At 42.1% G+C, this 14,656-nt stretch overlaps 1 protein-coding gene across 4 annotated transcripts in view; it reads right to left on the reverse strand.

The window, feature by feature from the left end:
- The window catches only part of AKR1A1 (aldo-keto reductase family 1 member A1), a 38,975-nt gene that overhangs the window by 11,349 nt on the left and 12,970 nt on the right, over positions 1-14,656 (reverse strand). The window contains exons 1-4 of one of the 4 annotated variants that reach the window (XR_015699259.1): positions 12,518-12,583; positions 8,653-8,748; positions 2,540-2,659; positions 733-884 (exon numbers count right to left, since the gene is read on the reverse strand). Coding sequence is in view for 3 of the 4 variants with exons in the window: in XM_087734474.1 (XP_087590600.1) it covers positions 733-884; positions 2,540-2,659; positions 8,653-8,742 (362 nt within the window). In the remaining variant the exon portion in view is untranslated. Of the gene's footprint in view, positions 1-732; positions 885-2,539; positions 2,660-8,652; positions 8,749-12,334; positions 12,394-12,517; positions 12,588-13,150; positions 13,223-14,656 lie in introns of those variants that run through there. The other 3 variants (XM_087734474.1, XM_087734475.1, XM_087734473.1) reach the window with 3 other exon arrangements.

Below are 14,656 nucleotides of genomic sequence, written 5' to 3' on the forward strand. Positions count from 1 at the left end.
CCGAGAACAGCTGCCACACTTCCCCAATGCCTAGATGATGCCTAGACTATTTTAAACTTCTAACGTATTTTAAACTCGACAAAGATTTTACCTCACAGCAAGCCAAATTTTCAGCTAGCATAAGGTAGCAAGCTTCAATATAGAAACCCGTCCCATAAAGCTTTATTTCTTTTCCCCCAGGTTAGACTACTTTCAGTTACCCAACGTTGGCACCCATGCCAAACTGTCAGCAGTTCAGTGATCCTAATTCCATTACCTAGTTGCTCTCACCATTAAAAAATTTAAGTAATTGCTTAAAGATTTTAAATGAAGACTTAATATCCATTTTTCCAGCCTCATCATTGCTAAATAATGAGAACAATTATCCCTCTTCTATTTACAGTACTTCTACACACAAACAGAAATTGTCTCCTCTACTGTATGTTTACAGACTGGCTACAAATCTTACAGTAAACAAATTCTCATCTAACTGAAATTCAAAGAAGAATGAAATTCAAACAATTGTTTCTGTGAATGAATGGACCAAATATGAGTAAGCGTACAGGTTATGGGTAGAAAAGTGTCTATATGACAGTCTGTAGGACTACTTTCAACCACACTGAAAAACATCTTGCAGGCAGTATACATAGGAAGAAATTCACAGCCCAGAAAGAAGCTCCTCAGGACATAATACCAGCCACTTATGTAAAACTGGGGTTTCTGCTTTCTGTGCCCTTTCCAGGTGGAACTTACTCAAAGGCATGAGGCCAGTGCATGAGGTACAGGTCCAGGTAATCCAGTTTCAAATCTCCAAGTGTTTTCCTTAGCGCTGGCTCTACGTCATCTGGGTGGTGCTTGGTATTCCAGAGCTTTGATGTTACAAACAGGTCCTCCCTCTTAATAACCTTTAAAAAAAAGGGAGGAGAGCAAAATTTACTGGAAGAAGTTCAGAAAGGGAATTGTAGCAATGCCCCAACTAGCTTTAAATCAAATAAAACAATTTAAAAGAAAAAGTAACACATGAAACCTACAAATTAAACTTTTCAAAAATATACTGGATGGAGAAGAGAGATACACACTTACATTGACAAGTCCTAAAGTATACCAAACACTTAGCAATTTATTAGAAGTTTTGAAAAATAAAACAATCCCCTCCACACACACACTCTTCAAACTTTGCAGTTCAAGGGTTAAAGCCACTACTAAGTGCGATGTGGCCAAAAGAAAGATTACTCAGGTTTATTCATATGTAAATTTTGTAATTTCTATTTAACAATTCACATATTCTAGGCACAACCAGCTAACTTACTATACTCATCATATGTTATGAACCAAGAATGCTTCTCATAGAAAGAGTGTGGGAAAATAAACAGAATAAGTTTCCCCAAACCTCTGCACTTGCGTTTCTAAGTTCTGGGAGGAACACACTAAGGATTGAGCACCCTGTACCCTGTATTGGAAGGGTAAGATGCAAAAATTAAACAAATGGAAAGTTGCTTAACTAGGAAGTATAAAACACAAAAGGGAGATCATATTTGGCAAGCTGAAGCACAGAACACCATCAGAGGGCACTTCTCACTGACTTATGTTGGACCAAGTTTCACTCCGTTCTATACTTTGTAGAAGCTGGCATGATTAATTGCTTAGTTTCTCTCCTCCAACTATTCAGTTGTGTGTTTCACATATGACTGCTGTATTCAAAGAGAAAGATGCTTTAAAAATTCTAGTTTTAAGTTAGCTAGTTAATAGGAGCTGAATAAGAGTCCTGTGCTTCCCTATATTAGTTACCATATCTAGTAGGAAGGAATCCTCGGGGCAAGCTGAAAACAGCCTCTCTCAAGCTAATCGCATAACAAAGAGATTGCCCTAAAGCCAAGGCAAGAGCAGCAGGAAAGCAGGAACATAAGAACTTTCTTTCCAGGAGCTCTGAGGCTGTACAGGTAATCTTTCTGGCCCCTTGGGCCAACAAGAGCAAGGAGATGAATTTAAGATTCCACCTCAGGTCATCCATAGGAATGCCCATCACATTACTTTATTTAGGCCATGAACTCTCACTGCAGGCCCTAGAGCCACAGTTACCAAACCTTCAAATGCAATCACTGTATTTACTCACTCCTATTTGATCTATAACCAAAAAACCCACAGTCACTGAATTTGCTGTGACCACCCACCATTGCATGCTATTCTAGACTGGCAAACTAGAGCAACTTTTCATATAAATCATGGCAAATATTTTCCATTTTAACTAATGATTGTGGGAACCTCTGATTTTTTGAGCACTCAAATTGGGATACTTTGTGGGAAGGGAGCAGGGAAATTAAAAAAAGGCATTTTCTATAGTTTCCATGCAAATATTCCTGACAATCTTTTCTCCTCCTGAGAGCCAGCATAGTTACAGAGGAGAGAAAGCCCTCGTTCATGCCTGCTCCTGATTAATAACAAACAGCTGGGACAGACCAGGAGGAAAAGTCACAAATGTTAACTTTACAGTCTACTTTCAGGTCACAGTTGTAAATTTTGATACAACATACAGTCAGCATGGTGGTTCTTGTGTTTTTACCTTGTTGGCCCCAAGGCATTCCTGGAAAGCCTCCCCAATCTCTGCTTCATTGCTGTAAGCTGCTGCGCAATCAATGTGGCGATAACCCACGCTTAGGGCATATTTCACTGCTTCCTTCACCTGTAATCAGAAACAGATTATCTAATGCAATCAGTGAAAAGGGACACATGACTGGAAGGAAAAAAAAAAAGTTAGGGCCTTAGCGAGGAACACCCCCAAAGCACAGATCTACATAAGGTCATGAGACTCAAACAGCATAGGATGTGGCCCTCTGTGCTACAGCCTTCAGCAGTGCAGAGGTAATTGGTAGCAGACGCTCCAAGAGTAACAAGAAAACAGACCATGCACACAGGCCAAGCATGCAAGAACTCACCAGATGGAATAGGCATTCATTCTTAACTATAATTGTCACACTTTTCTTAAATATAAAATGAGCTTTAAGAAGCAGCTTTCAAATAAATCATGGCTTCAGAAGACAAACTTCCTGGAACTAACAGACCAATCAAACAACATCAGTCAAGCCTGGAAGATATCGCCTCTCCCCCAGTAAGGAAGAGCCTGGTTTCTAATTCCAGAATTGACAGAGTTTGCATTTGGTTCAACCATTAACACTTAATTTCTAAGATAATGCTATTTTATGGCACATTTTTCCTTCATGTCTCATTCTTACTGATTGCACAACAACGAAAGTCACTATACTGCTGAATATTAATCCACGGCCTGCAGGGGATCTCCTGATGATGCTCACAACTTCGCACTTTGCTTTCCACATTGCAGACAATGAAGGTGTTGCCAACAGCAACGCATCCCTTGCAAGAACCAAGAATTACTACAGATTTCAGTGTCATCATCATCTCCCATTAAGTTGATGAGCATTAAGTAAAATCTATTTCATTTAACTTCCAGTAGACAGTAAGCACATGTTCTCTTTTACATCTATCCATCTGAAGTACTACAGTAAGAGCACATCTTATCTGTACAGGGATTTCTATACATTGCTCTTCACTGACTTGTCTCTCGAGACTGTGGGAGATTGTAAATGCGTATAAGGCTTGATGCAACAGGGCTCTAATGTATTTCTAGAGATTACGTCTCTCTTGTCAAGAGATTAAAAAAATGTGTCCACAAAGGCTAGAGAGATTGATTTCTTTCAACTTAATCAAAGTACCAGCATTTTCAATTTTAAAGCTGACAAAATTATTAACGCCAATTAAAGATGTGTACAGTCCTGCTTTCAGGTGCTACAGAAAGAGAAGGGGGAATCAAATGTGAAAGAGATCTGTCTTCTACTGGCAGATTTCATTTGTTTTTCTTGTCAATAACTGCAGTAAAGGCAGACACAGCATATTCTGACTGCATTCTTTGGCATGTTGAGAGGAAAACTGGAATGTAGATGAGTTTCCCTTAGCCAGAATGACAAAGCACTTCTATTACAGCAGTGAAGTAAGCTCTTCCTTTCTCTAGCAGGATGGTATTTACAGCCCTTGTTTGACTTTGACAAAGACATTCCTCAGAAGGTCACTACAAAGTCAAGGTTGTGGTAATTTTGAAATCACTTGAGACATATTAAAGGCTTTTAAGACTCAATATCCACCCTCCAAAAAGGTGAGAGTTGTGGAGCCAAAGCAGAAAGGAAAGGAAAAACAGCGGTGATCTTTGATCTAATCCCCCATTTCCTCTATCAGGATAATTCTTTTTTAATCCAAACAGGCACAAAATTGGCCATAAAATGAAAGCAGGCACCAGAAAACTAGGGATAAGGCACTCCAAACGTGTCTCTGCAAAGCAATAAACAGGAGGCTGTATTTCTGTATTGGCGTGTTTTGATAAATTTCTAGCACTGAAAAACTGGGACTGGTCATATTTAAATAAGGTCTGGATTTGGGCAAAATCTGTATTTGTGTAAACTGCTCTCAGCCTACTAAGACATTCTAAGGTGAACTGAAGAGTTCCCATTCCACACAAAAGGCAAACAAGCAAGGGAAAATGTGCAAAAAAAAAAGCATTTCTGGAGGGGGAAAAAAACCAAACTAATACCAGACAGAGATAAATTTAAGAAGAGTACTTTGTTTTAACAGAAAGTTTTGTATTTTCGAGATTATGTTCAGACAGGAACATGCATTTCCTGGGGGGCAGAGGGGGGAAAAAAAAAAGACAACAGAAGCAGTTGGAGATTCATACGCCTCAGGATATTTAGTGTTATGAAGTAACAATAGCCAAAGGATCCTTCAAACTTCCCATATGTTCTTTAGTTTAGCCTGTCAATACTGCTATGGAAGGAGCAATTACCGAGTTTGTTTTGCATTAGGCAAGTTGAGTCACACAGTCTAAGTGTGACTCACCAACCTAGCATGATATAACTACAGAAAGTAGGTCTGAAAGGACCCTGGGACATCATCTAGTCTATCCTCATGCCCCACAGCAGGGCCAGCTGAGTCTAAACCACTCCTACACACATCTGTCAGAACCCTTCTTGTAAGTCACAGGCAGCCTATTCCAATGCTTGGATATCTTTATGTTCAAAGCCTTTTAGATGTCTAACCAAGATGGCGCTGATGCCACGTCCTATTCCTCACAGACATGAAATCCATAGCTTCCCCTTTTTGAGGGCTTTTTGCACATCCGAAAAGCTCCAGCACGCCTCCTCTCAAACTTTGCAACCGTGTACCTGTAGGCACTTCCATCACAACTCACCTTTCCCAAACCTTGCATCACTGTTGCTGCTCTCGTCAGCTGGTTCATGCTTTTCTTGGAAGTGGTTTGCCTCAAAACAGGCACAGTATTGCAGCGGAAGCCTTACTCTCCTTCATTGCACAGCAAAGTCCTAGGAACTACACTCCCACTTACACATCAGAGCAAGGGACTTGGCCTTCCCACCCACCCTCTTGTTTTTGAAGATGGAGGAACACGATACCACTAACAATCAGTGGCAGATTCAGAAACAGAATCTGTAAGTCCCAATTCATTATAATATCCATTATTAGATCTCCAGTTTTTCACCTTGTGATGGGCAAATTGAAGAACTGACATGCCATCTTTATCCCTCCAAGCAACAGAGTTGAAGGGATTAGGGAGCCTCTTCTGCACAGCCCCCAGCCATTATGAAGAGGTTTTCACTCTAACAGTTCCAGTCAATAATACTTGGAAAGAAAAGGCTCTGACAGCCTCCCCTGCTTCCTGCAAAGTTGTCACATTTTTAAGAAGTCCGTTTGCTGACAGGAAATAGGAAATAAACAGATCATCAGGCCACATGATACTCAGATGCAACATAAGTGTTGCTATATCACAGTTTGCACATACTGTATTAAAATTTGCTGAAAAGGAACTCAGACTACCACAGAAGTAATGCCAACTTAAGAGTTACTGTTCCCTAAAATAGTTTTGCCTCCTATCCTTCAGATGCCGAATTCAAGTCCCTCCTTTAATATATACCAGCAGTAACGAGTTTTTGTGCATGTAACCAGGATTCTCTATATTGTTTAACAAACATTTCCAAGAACTAGACAGCCTCCTCCATAGCTGCAATCCTGTCACAAGACACCCAGTCCGACTGGTTTTCTGAGGTACACGTTTCCTCTTCAGCTTTTCTGAAGCTTTGCACAGAAATACAGCTTCCCTAAGCCCCGTGTCTCTCTTCCCCACAGAACAAGCCTCTGCCACAGCAGGTTAGACTGTTCATCAGGTGGGAATCAATCCTCCAGGTTGAAAGCATGGTCCACTTGAGACAAGAGAACAAAGCATTAAAGGATTACAGATAATCAAGCTCCAATATTAAAAAAACCACACTACCGATATTCTTGATGCTCCTGTCTGAATGGACTTCTCTTTGAACTCATTCATGCTGCCAGTTCATAAGCTTCTGTACTGTGTTCCCTTCCATTCAATAGCCCTCCATCATGTTCCTATGGTAACACGTGAAACAAATTTCTCTTCCAGCATTTGATCATGTAAGACAGAAAACATCCCATTATTTTACAGGATCTAAATCCTATAAAATCCTATAGCCTTCCAACATAGATTTAGACTCAATTTCCCCTCCCCGTTCTTACCATCTAGGAAACCAGGGCTGCAATGACGCCTTTGTCCTGGACTGCTAAGATCTGGCTACAAGGTCAAGGCTTGTTTAGAATCAAGAATAGTAACAGCAATAATAAAGAAATTACTCAAGAAAGTAAGGTCACTACTGAAAAGCAGCTTGGCAAGGAAAATAATTACGACCTGCAAAATATTTACCTGAAATAATTTAAAGCCATCCACTTCCACTCTTGTTTCTAATGCAGCCCTTGCACAAAAGAGCTTTCGATGAATAGCCTCTACTTGGGAAACAGCTAGATTAAATATAATCAATGATAATTCTTCTGCTTCTCTAGGTTTTTGGCCCTTAGTCTTTAATTCATCATTACAATTATTCTCCCTGAACTACATCACATCCTTTTAAGGGTAAATCATTTGGACACTCTGCCAAATTGCTGCTATGCTTCTAAATTTTCAGAGTGATAAACAGGAATTAATTTATTTCATAGGAATAGCAGCAAATTCTGTAACTCTGGCCATTTTCACTGCACTTTCTAGATTTTGCCTTCAATACATTCTAGGAATAAGTCTTTGAAGATAGTAGATGTTCCAAAGAAGTGACCCCCAGTGACTTCCGCGGGACCCCAGAGAAGATGGCTGGATCCCATGTGGGGCTCAGCTGCTAGAAGTGCTGCTTATTATGGCAAAATCCATCTGAATTAGGTTTAAATTATGCACAAGCAGAATCTTTCCCAGTTCTTTTATAAGACTGCACTTTCCTCAGAACAGTTAGTGCACAAAAACAATGCATTCATATTTTGTTTGTTTAGTTTCAGGCATTTGTATTAGACAATGCACATTTAACTGCTTTGGGTGCACAGAAATTAATCCATTAAGTTCCTGCACGTTAACAAACTTAATTCAGCCGTCAGTTGATGTTTTAAGTGACAGAGCTGAACATTCACCCTTGTCCTCATTTAAGAGGTTGACTGAGCTCTCACACCAACTCAGCTTCCCCATTAGCACAGCTTCTATTCCCAACAGATCCACTGTCCTGACAGTTGTTTGGACAGGAAGACCAACACTAAAATGCCTCTGAATGGATTTAATTTTTATAGCTTGTTTCCCATCTTTTCCTCTAGCTGGCACAAGAGAATGGCACATCACCTTGAGAACAGTTTCAACTTTCCCTCTCAGTCAAGAGCACAACGTCATCCAACGTACTCCAATAACTATCACCACACTAATGCAAGAGTAGCAGGAAGATATACAACATTTACTGCACGGACATGCAATGCTACACGTAATTCAAGAGGCATTATAAACAATACCAGCTAAGAATTCCACCAAGCAATGGACATTGTCTTTCACACAGCAAGTACGTGCAATCTCTTCCCCCAAGAAATCATCTTTTAAATAAATGAAACAGAAAGGAAAAGACAGGCAAGGGGGAGAAGTATTGCAATAGGAGGCACAGTCCATAGCATGCAAACATTCCCACAGTTTGTAGTAACACAGAGAATTGTTTCCAAGTGTGGTGTTTGCCAATTCATTGTATTTAGAAGCAGAGTGACTATCTAATGACACATTAGTCATCTTAGTCTAAAAGCAGGACTACCCAAGCAAGTTCTTTGCTTTTCTGCTAAACATAGGCTGATCACTGGAATAGGACTTATTACAAGAACAACTAGAGTTCTTGGCTCCCAAAATAATGCTTTCAGCTGAGTCATCAGCCCAAGTCAGAGGGATGTCTGGTCAAACTGGCAGCCTGAGGATTCTCCAGTGGAAGAGTCAGGCACTGTATTATAGCTACAGCATTTTCCCTGTCTCACGCCACTCATTGGTCTCTTTCTGGATTCATCTCCCACAGCACCAGTGCCTGAGGCCTGGGTTAACAAGTCTGAAGGGATCTTCCTCTGCTGCTTTTGCACCTTAAGGCCTTAGTCATGCAAATACATACATACATTCCACTGACTTCAGTGTACGTAAAACAAACCATTCAAGCAAAGGATCCAGGCCTCAGATCTAGGATCTTCAAAAAAGGTGTACAATACACAAATACTAGTTGAAAGCACAATATTGTATTGCTCTCTGCTTACTTGGCCACGTTCACTCTTCCAAGTTCCCAGTCCTATGAGAGGCATCTTCTGCCCAGTGTAGAGTGTAACGAAGTCACATGCTGCAGACATTTTTGCCTAAAGAAGAAGAACAAACTGAATTTTGCAGCAATTCAGTAAGTTGCAACAACTTACCTTTTCTATGCAAAAATAAATAAATAAAATCATAGAGGTCCTCATGATGCTAGAATAAAGAAGTAGTCAGTTCTTTACAATTTTTACTGGTATAAAAGAGATTAATAGCTACCCTGGAGAGACTATAAAAAGAGCCCCTGTTCTCTTCCTTCTTATTCTCTTTTCTCCTTTACAATGCACAAGTTTAAAATTTCTCAAGAGTTGAGAAGTACAAAAAGAAGCATCCTGCAATAATATATAGGTAATAGAGAAGCTCCAGCGAAAACATGCTTTTTTTTTTAATCAGCAGTAAGCATTGATGAGGCAGAAGGGAGCAAGAGATGTTTGTCTGCCCTTAGTGTACAGTAATTCCATAGGACTTCTGCACTAAGTCTCTCTCTTTTACCAGCTCACTACCAGTTGGCTCAGTAACCAAGCTCTAACTATCACCACAGTTGGGGATAAACACATTTTGTCAGAAACAGCTGGTGCAGGTTAAGGTTTGAAGACCTGATACAGGCAGGGTTTTGATTAGGAGTGAATGTTAAAGGCATTTATGAAGGCATAGCCCAGAAACACAAAAAATAAAAAAATAATGCTCCGAAGAACATCACTGCTGGAGGATCAGTCCCATCTTTTTATGCCAGATATGTGCTTTGTCAGCCTTGAATCCCAATTTTCACCAACTCAGAGCTGAACTACAGCTCATTATCAAGGCTGCCTGGCATTGTGAAGAAAACCAGAAACATTTTGGCTTCCTTTGCAACAAGCATAATTGTTTATGAATTGTTATATACCTGCAACAGACAAATGCTACGAAATGAGAAGACAACTTTTTTAAAAAAAAAAAAAAACAACAAGAAAAGACTAAAAACCCCTCTCTGATGTGAAATCAGGGCTAGCAGAGAAGACAAAATGAAGGCACTTTCAAAGGTGGACACTAGGAAATAACACCTCAGTACACAGATCACATAAAACTGGTGCATATATAAATTTTCACTTTTTTTTAATCATTCTGACATAAAACTAGAAATACCTGTGTGCAAAGTGAGCTAAAATGCAGTAGGTCCTTACACATTTACATGTTTTGAATCCCAAAATACTTCTTGCTCAGTCAGAAAGGGACACTATCTTTCAAAGAGCTAAAAGATCCCTTGCTCCCATACTGTCAAAATCCACATGTGGACTCTGATGCAAATTGGAGACTAAGAACTCAACTCTTGCATAAGATGCATTTCAAGTACAAACAGAATGCAATAGCTAGCACTGCTATTACAGAAAGTGTCCCACACCTGATTTAGCACAAATTCACAGAGAAGCAGTGTTCTTCTGTTACTAAAGGGAGAATGAAAAAAGATTATGCAAAGTCAGTTGTCACTTTGAGCCTCGGCTTCTCTCTCATGCTTAGCACAGTGATATCCAAGCATTTTCCCTGTGAAATTCAATAGAACAAAGGTCCAGCGGGATCTTCCATTACCTGTTGCTGGCCGTATAGCTGCTGCAAACAGCAATCTGCTCACAGTGGCAAAGCTTTTTATCAAAAAGGAAGGTTTTACAGTGTGTCCCAACATCCTCACAATCTACATTTCTGGTCAAATTGTTAAAAAGAAACCACATTCAGGAAGAGCTCCAAAGCTGGCTAGCTGATTTCAGCAGAAGCCAAGGAAGTTACTTCCCAAGTTCAGCTGTGTCCAAACTCATTAATGTTATTTGTTTAAAAAAAAAAAAAAAAGTGGAAGCATGTGATGTTGGCTGAATGGCTGACTGTGTAGGAGGAATGGATGTTTTCAAAGCAGAGCATTCACACAGCATACTATCCCAAAATAGCCCCGCCTTCTCCATGTTGTTATAATTTTCCTCAGATAATTAAGTCCCAGCTGATGGATGAGTTCACACAGAAAGTTTATATTCTCAATTTCTTGCTTAGCTTCTCAAGCCATGTTTTTGTAGATTTACAGCAGACACCAAACAGCACACTTGTTTTACAGAGAGACATAATAGAGTAGTCGGAGTGATCCTGACCTGAAGGCCATTGTACACCAAGGAGCTGGTGATCCTCGTAACAGTTAACCTGAGTAGGTCCAGGTTTGCCTTGTGCCGCGCTTCACGTACAGCATGGCCTTCAGGCCTGTGCTGTGGGACACACAACCCATGGCTGCGGGATAAGCTCAGCAGCTAGTTGTAACAGGGGAGTCTGCAGGCAGCTCCCACTCAGTACCTGTGATTACACCACCTACATGTCCTTGCCTTTATCTAAAAAAGCAGGAAGTTCTCATGCAAGCATCCTTTCTGTTTGACAGTAGAAATGATGAATAGAGTTGTTTTCTTGCAAGAGAATCCCTAATAGCTCAAGTGACTGAAACAAGGTAACCCTTTCTATGGACAGCGTCTGCACAACTTGCTGTGTGTGAACTGGAGGAGGTCTACTCAATGCCACACAACTCAGGGGTCCCAGCACCTGAAGGGATGTAAGATTACCAGCGCTATCCTCTTTCTTTATAGGGTTAGCTCCAACAAGTAACATTTGAGATGATACACAGAGTCTGAGTGCCTCTCTTATCGGGATTGTAACGGACCAGCACCTCCTGTGCAAAACAGCAGTTAAACACAAACTCGTGGCTCTGAATTTGCACTGAGATGTATTAAGTCCAGATGCTAGTGCTGAAGGCAATCATCAGTAAACCAAACTGTGGGTGTACATTTATTTTTTGGGGTAGGGAGTCAGAGAAGGAAGAATGACAATGACAACAGTATTCTCTGCTATTCTAAATTTGCACAGCAATGTTGTAGCCAGCTACATGCAAGTAGGTACTTTTTACCTGAATTTAGTTACCTAAACAAAGGTATCTTCTTACACCGTGCAACACAACTAAAGGCTTAAGGCTTTTTGATTCACATTGGCCTATAACACAAATATGACAGAACCATATGCTTTACACAACCATGTTACACAATCATCATAAATGCAACACTTCAGCCCAGAAGACAAAGTACACGTTTAATCAATAACTAACATCAGCACATTTTCCGAGAACCACATAACACCGTTGTTTATTAACACTGCAGAGAGAGCAGAACTACAGCCCCTGGAAGGATGGAAACACGCCAGAATTAGAAACACTGGAAGAAAAGACACTAATTAATACTTTCCACTCAGATTCTTCCCCCAACAAGATGTAAGAGAACTAGTGTCTGCTAGCCATCATTATTTGGTGCAGTAAAAAGCTAGAAGCCTCTTTTTAAAAGGGCAAAGACAAAAATAAAAATACAGAACCAAACTAATTCTGGACAAGATGTGGTTTTGGATTAACAACGCTCACCTCTCCTATTGCCGCATTTGCATAGGAGAGTAACGCTCAGAGTGATCCAAAGGCAACGTAAGCAGCCTAGGCAGGAGGGCACATTAATAACCAGAGAAGTGCAAACTACACCTGTGCATCACCTCCCAGCTACAACTCACTTCTAATTGAAAGCAAGGAGTCTCCCACCAGTAAAACACACATAAACGCGCATTACATCAGCACGCGAAGATACGCAAAGAGGTACGTACTGAAAATACACAAGTCCCTGCTACCGCACCGCTCTTGCCCCACAAACGGGGACCAACCCTCCCTCTTCCACCTCCCCCGGCGGCGCCAAACACGCGGCGGCGCGCCCGCCTCCCCCTTATCGCGGCGGCGCAGGGGGGCCCGCCCCGCGGCGGGGGGATAAGGCAGCCCGCGGCCGCACTCACCCGCACGCCGCCGAGCCCGCGCCGCCCGCCGCCGCCGCCTGACTCGGCGCTTCCGCTTCCGGCCGCCCAGGGGCAGAGCGGCCCCGCGCGGGCCTGTGCTGGTGTTGACGGTGGCGGGCGGCCGGGCGCCCTCAGCGCCGCCCCGCTGCCGGTGACCCGTCGCCTCAGCCCTGTTTGTCTGTCTTTTGCCCCTGGGTTGGGCTCCCTTGGGGAGGCCGAGAGCGGCCCCGCTCTCCCGCCCGCAGCCCCGTGCTTGGGTGAGGGCGCTGCGCCGCGGGGAGGGAGGCCGCAGAGCGCAAACCTGAGGGATGCGGGCTGCGCGAAGCGTGTGCGGTTACATAGAAGTCCCCGTGCCTGCTGCTTGCCTTGGCTTCTTGAAGCTGTTTTTATTGGTAGGAAGACAGAATTTCCCCGGGTTTACGCGCAGCCCTCAATAACGGGGACGCGGGGAAAGCCCCAAGCCAGTCCCGCTCCTTTTGCTTCAGCCTCCGTGCGAAAAGGCGCGTAAAGGCGCGGCGCTCCCCGAGAGGGCTGAGGCGCCTTTCATTGCGGGCACACAAGCGTGCGGTTCCTTATTTGTGCAAGGAGACTGAAAGTAAGATTAAAGCAGGGTGATTTTAGCAGAGTGCTTACCTCCGGGTAGGTACAATCTCGCTATTGTAGTCAAAGGTACAGCCTTCAACAGGAGCAGACTTTGGCCTGTACCTGAAAGACAACCCCCAGGTTTATGGGACTGTACACGTAATCTGAAACACAGCTAAAGAAAATTATAACCAGTTATGGCTTTTACTGCAGGTTTCTGTTTTTATAAGTAATCTATAAACATTCAGAATTTGAAAATAGTAAGATCGGAAATAAGGCAATACATATATCCAACAGGGCTTTGGAGAGGCTGTTATTTATTTCCAGGAAGATAATTCTGCTGCAGACTCGTTCTCTGCTGCTCTCACTGGAACTGCTCAGGAGGCTTAAAGGCACAAAGGTTAATTAATCTCTTGGGCATGCACATGACCAGACTTTTCTGTTGTGCGGCCTGTTTTGACAAAATCCGGGAAAGTGGAAAGAGACTGCAAGGACAAGACAACTAAAAGTAACGGGGAAGAGAAGATTGAGAAGAGGAAGGAATAAAGGGGGAGGAATCACCACTGGGTTTGATTGATTGATTTTTATGGACATCCTGTCAATCACCAACCCATTTGAAAATCCACAGTCTTAATGCAATAGAAGGTGCTTGAATTATATTAATATCACATGAAAACTTTAACAAACCTCAGCCTCCAATAATGTAACAAGGAGTAAAAGAGAAAAGGTAAGGAAGACTAAAACATTTTGTCGTCAAAAGGCAGTGATTATCCAAACATACAGTAATAAAGTTTGTTAATTCAAAAAAAATATACATACAGAGAAGGAAGAGGCAATGCAAGACATTTTGACCTAGAAATACAGTCTTCACTTGAGCAAAACAAGGACAGCAAATATGTGTGTTGTATATTTAATGAGATGTAATTGTTATCGTTAAAACTATTGTGCCCCACAGCTTGGGAAAATGTCAGTTGTTGACTTTTCAGTCGACTTTTTGCATATATTATATTAAAATGTCCCCACATGGCCAGGGTTTTACTCTTACCGTGCCCCTGATGGCACCACGTGTATACGGTAAGTTCAGGATTCAGCGGGCTTTCTGCACGTGCAGCGATCTGCTCTGCAGGAGATGCGTGATGATGTCTTAATGTGCTGCCTTTAAAGAGCACGCGTGGGTCATCTGTGCCGCAGAACGGATGTGTATGTGCTCAAGGGGCACGCCCAGCGTTGCTCAAGCCCAGGTCACGCTGCTGTTCCAACTAGGTCCATCTTACTCTGCAAGTCCTGGATACACTTACATAAAATCCTCAGATTCTCTTCTGACAAAATGCATGGAGACCCAAACGCGTGGTCGTGTTCTGAAATAGGACCTGTTTCTTTACCTTTGTTTTTACACACAGGGGAGTTTTGTTTTTCACATCAGGGACCCATTCCCAACCCAGATAGAGATACTGTGATCAAAATGATATACGTAAATCTGTCGTCGTTACCAGTTTGGAAATGTTTGGGAAGTTTCAGTGCTCTGGCACTGCAGGGCCAGCCAGCTCCTCCTTGTTA

This window comes from Nipponia nippon, unplaced genomic scaffold (assembly GCF_047370975.1).
Source record: "Nipponia nippon isolate SJK-2023a ecotype South Korea unplaced genomic scaffold, ASM4737097v1 scaffold_5, whole genome shotgun sequence".
Classification (NCBI taxonomy): domain Eukaryota; kingdom Metazoa; phylum Chordata; class Aves; order Pelecaniformes; family Threskiornithidae; genus Nipponia; species Nipponia nippon.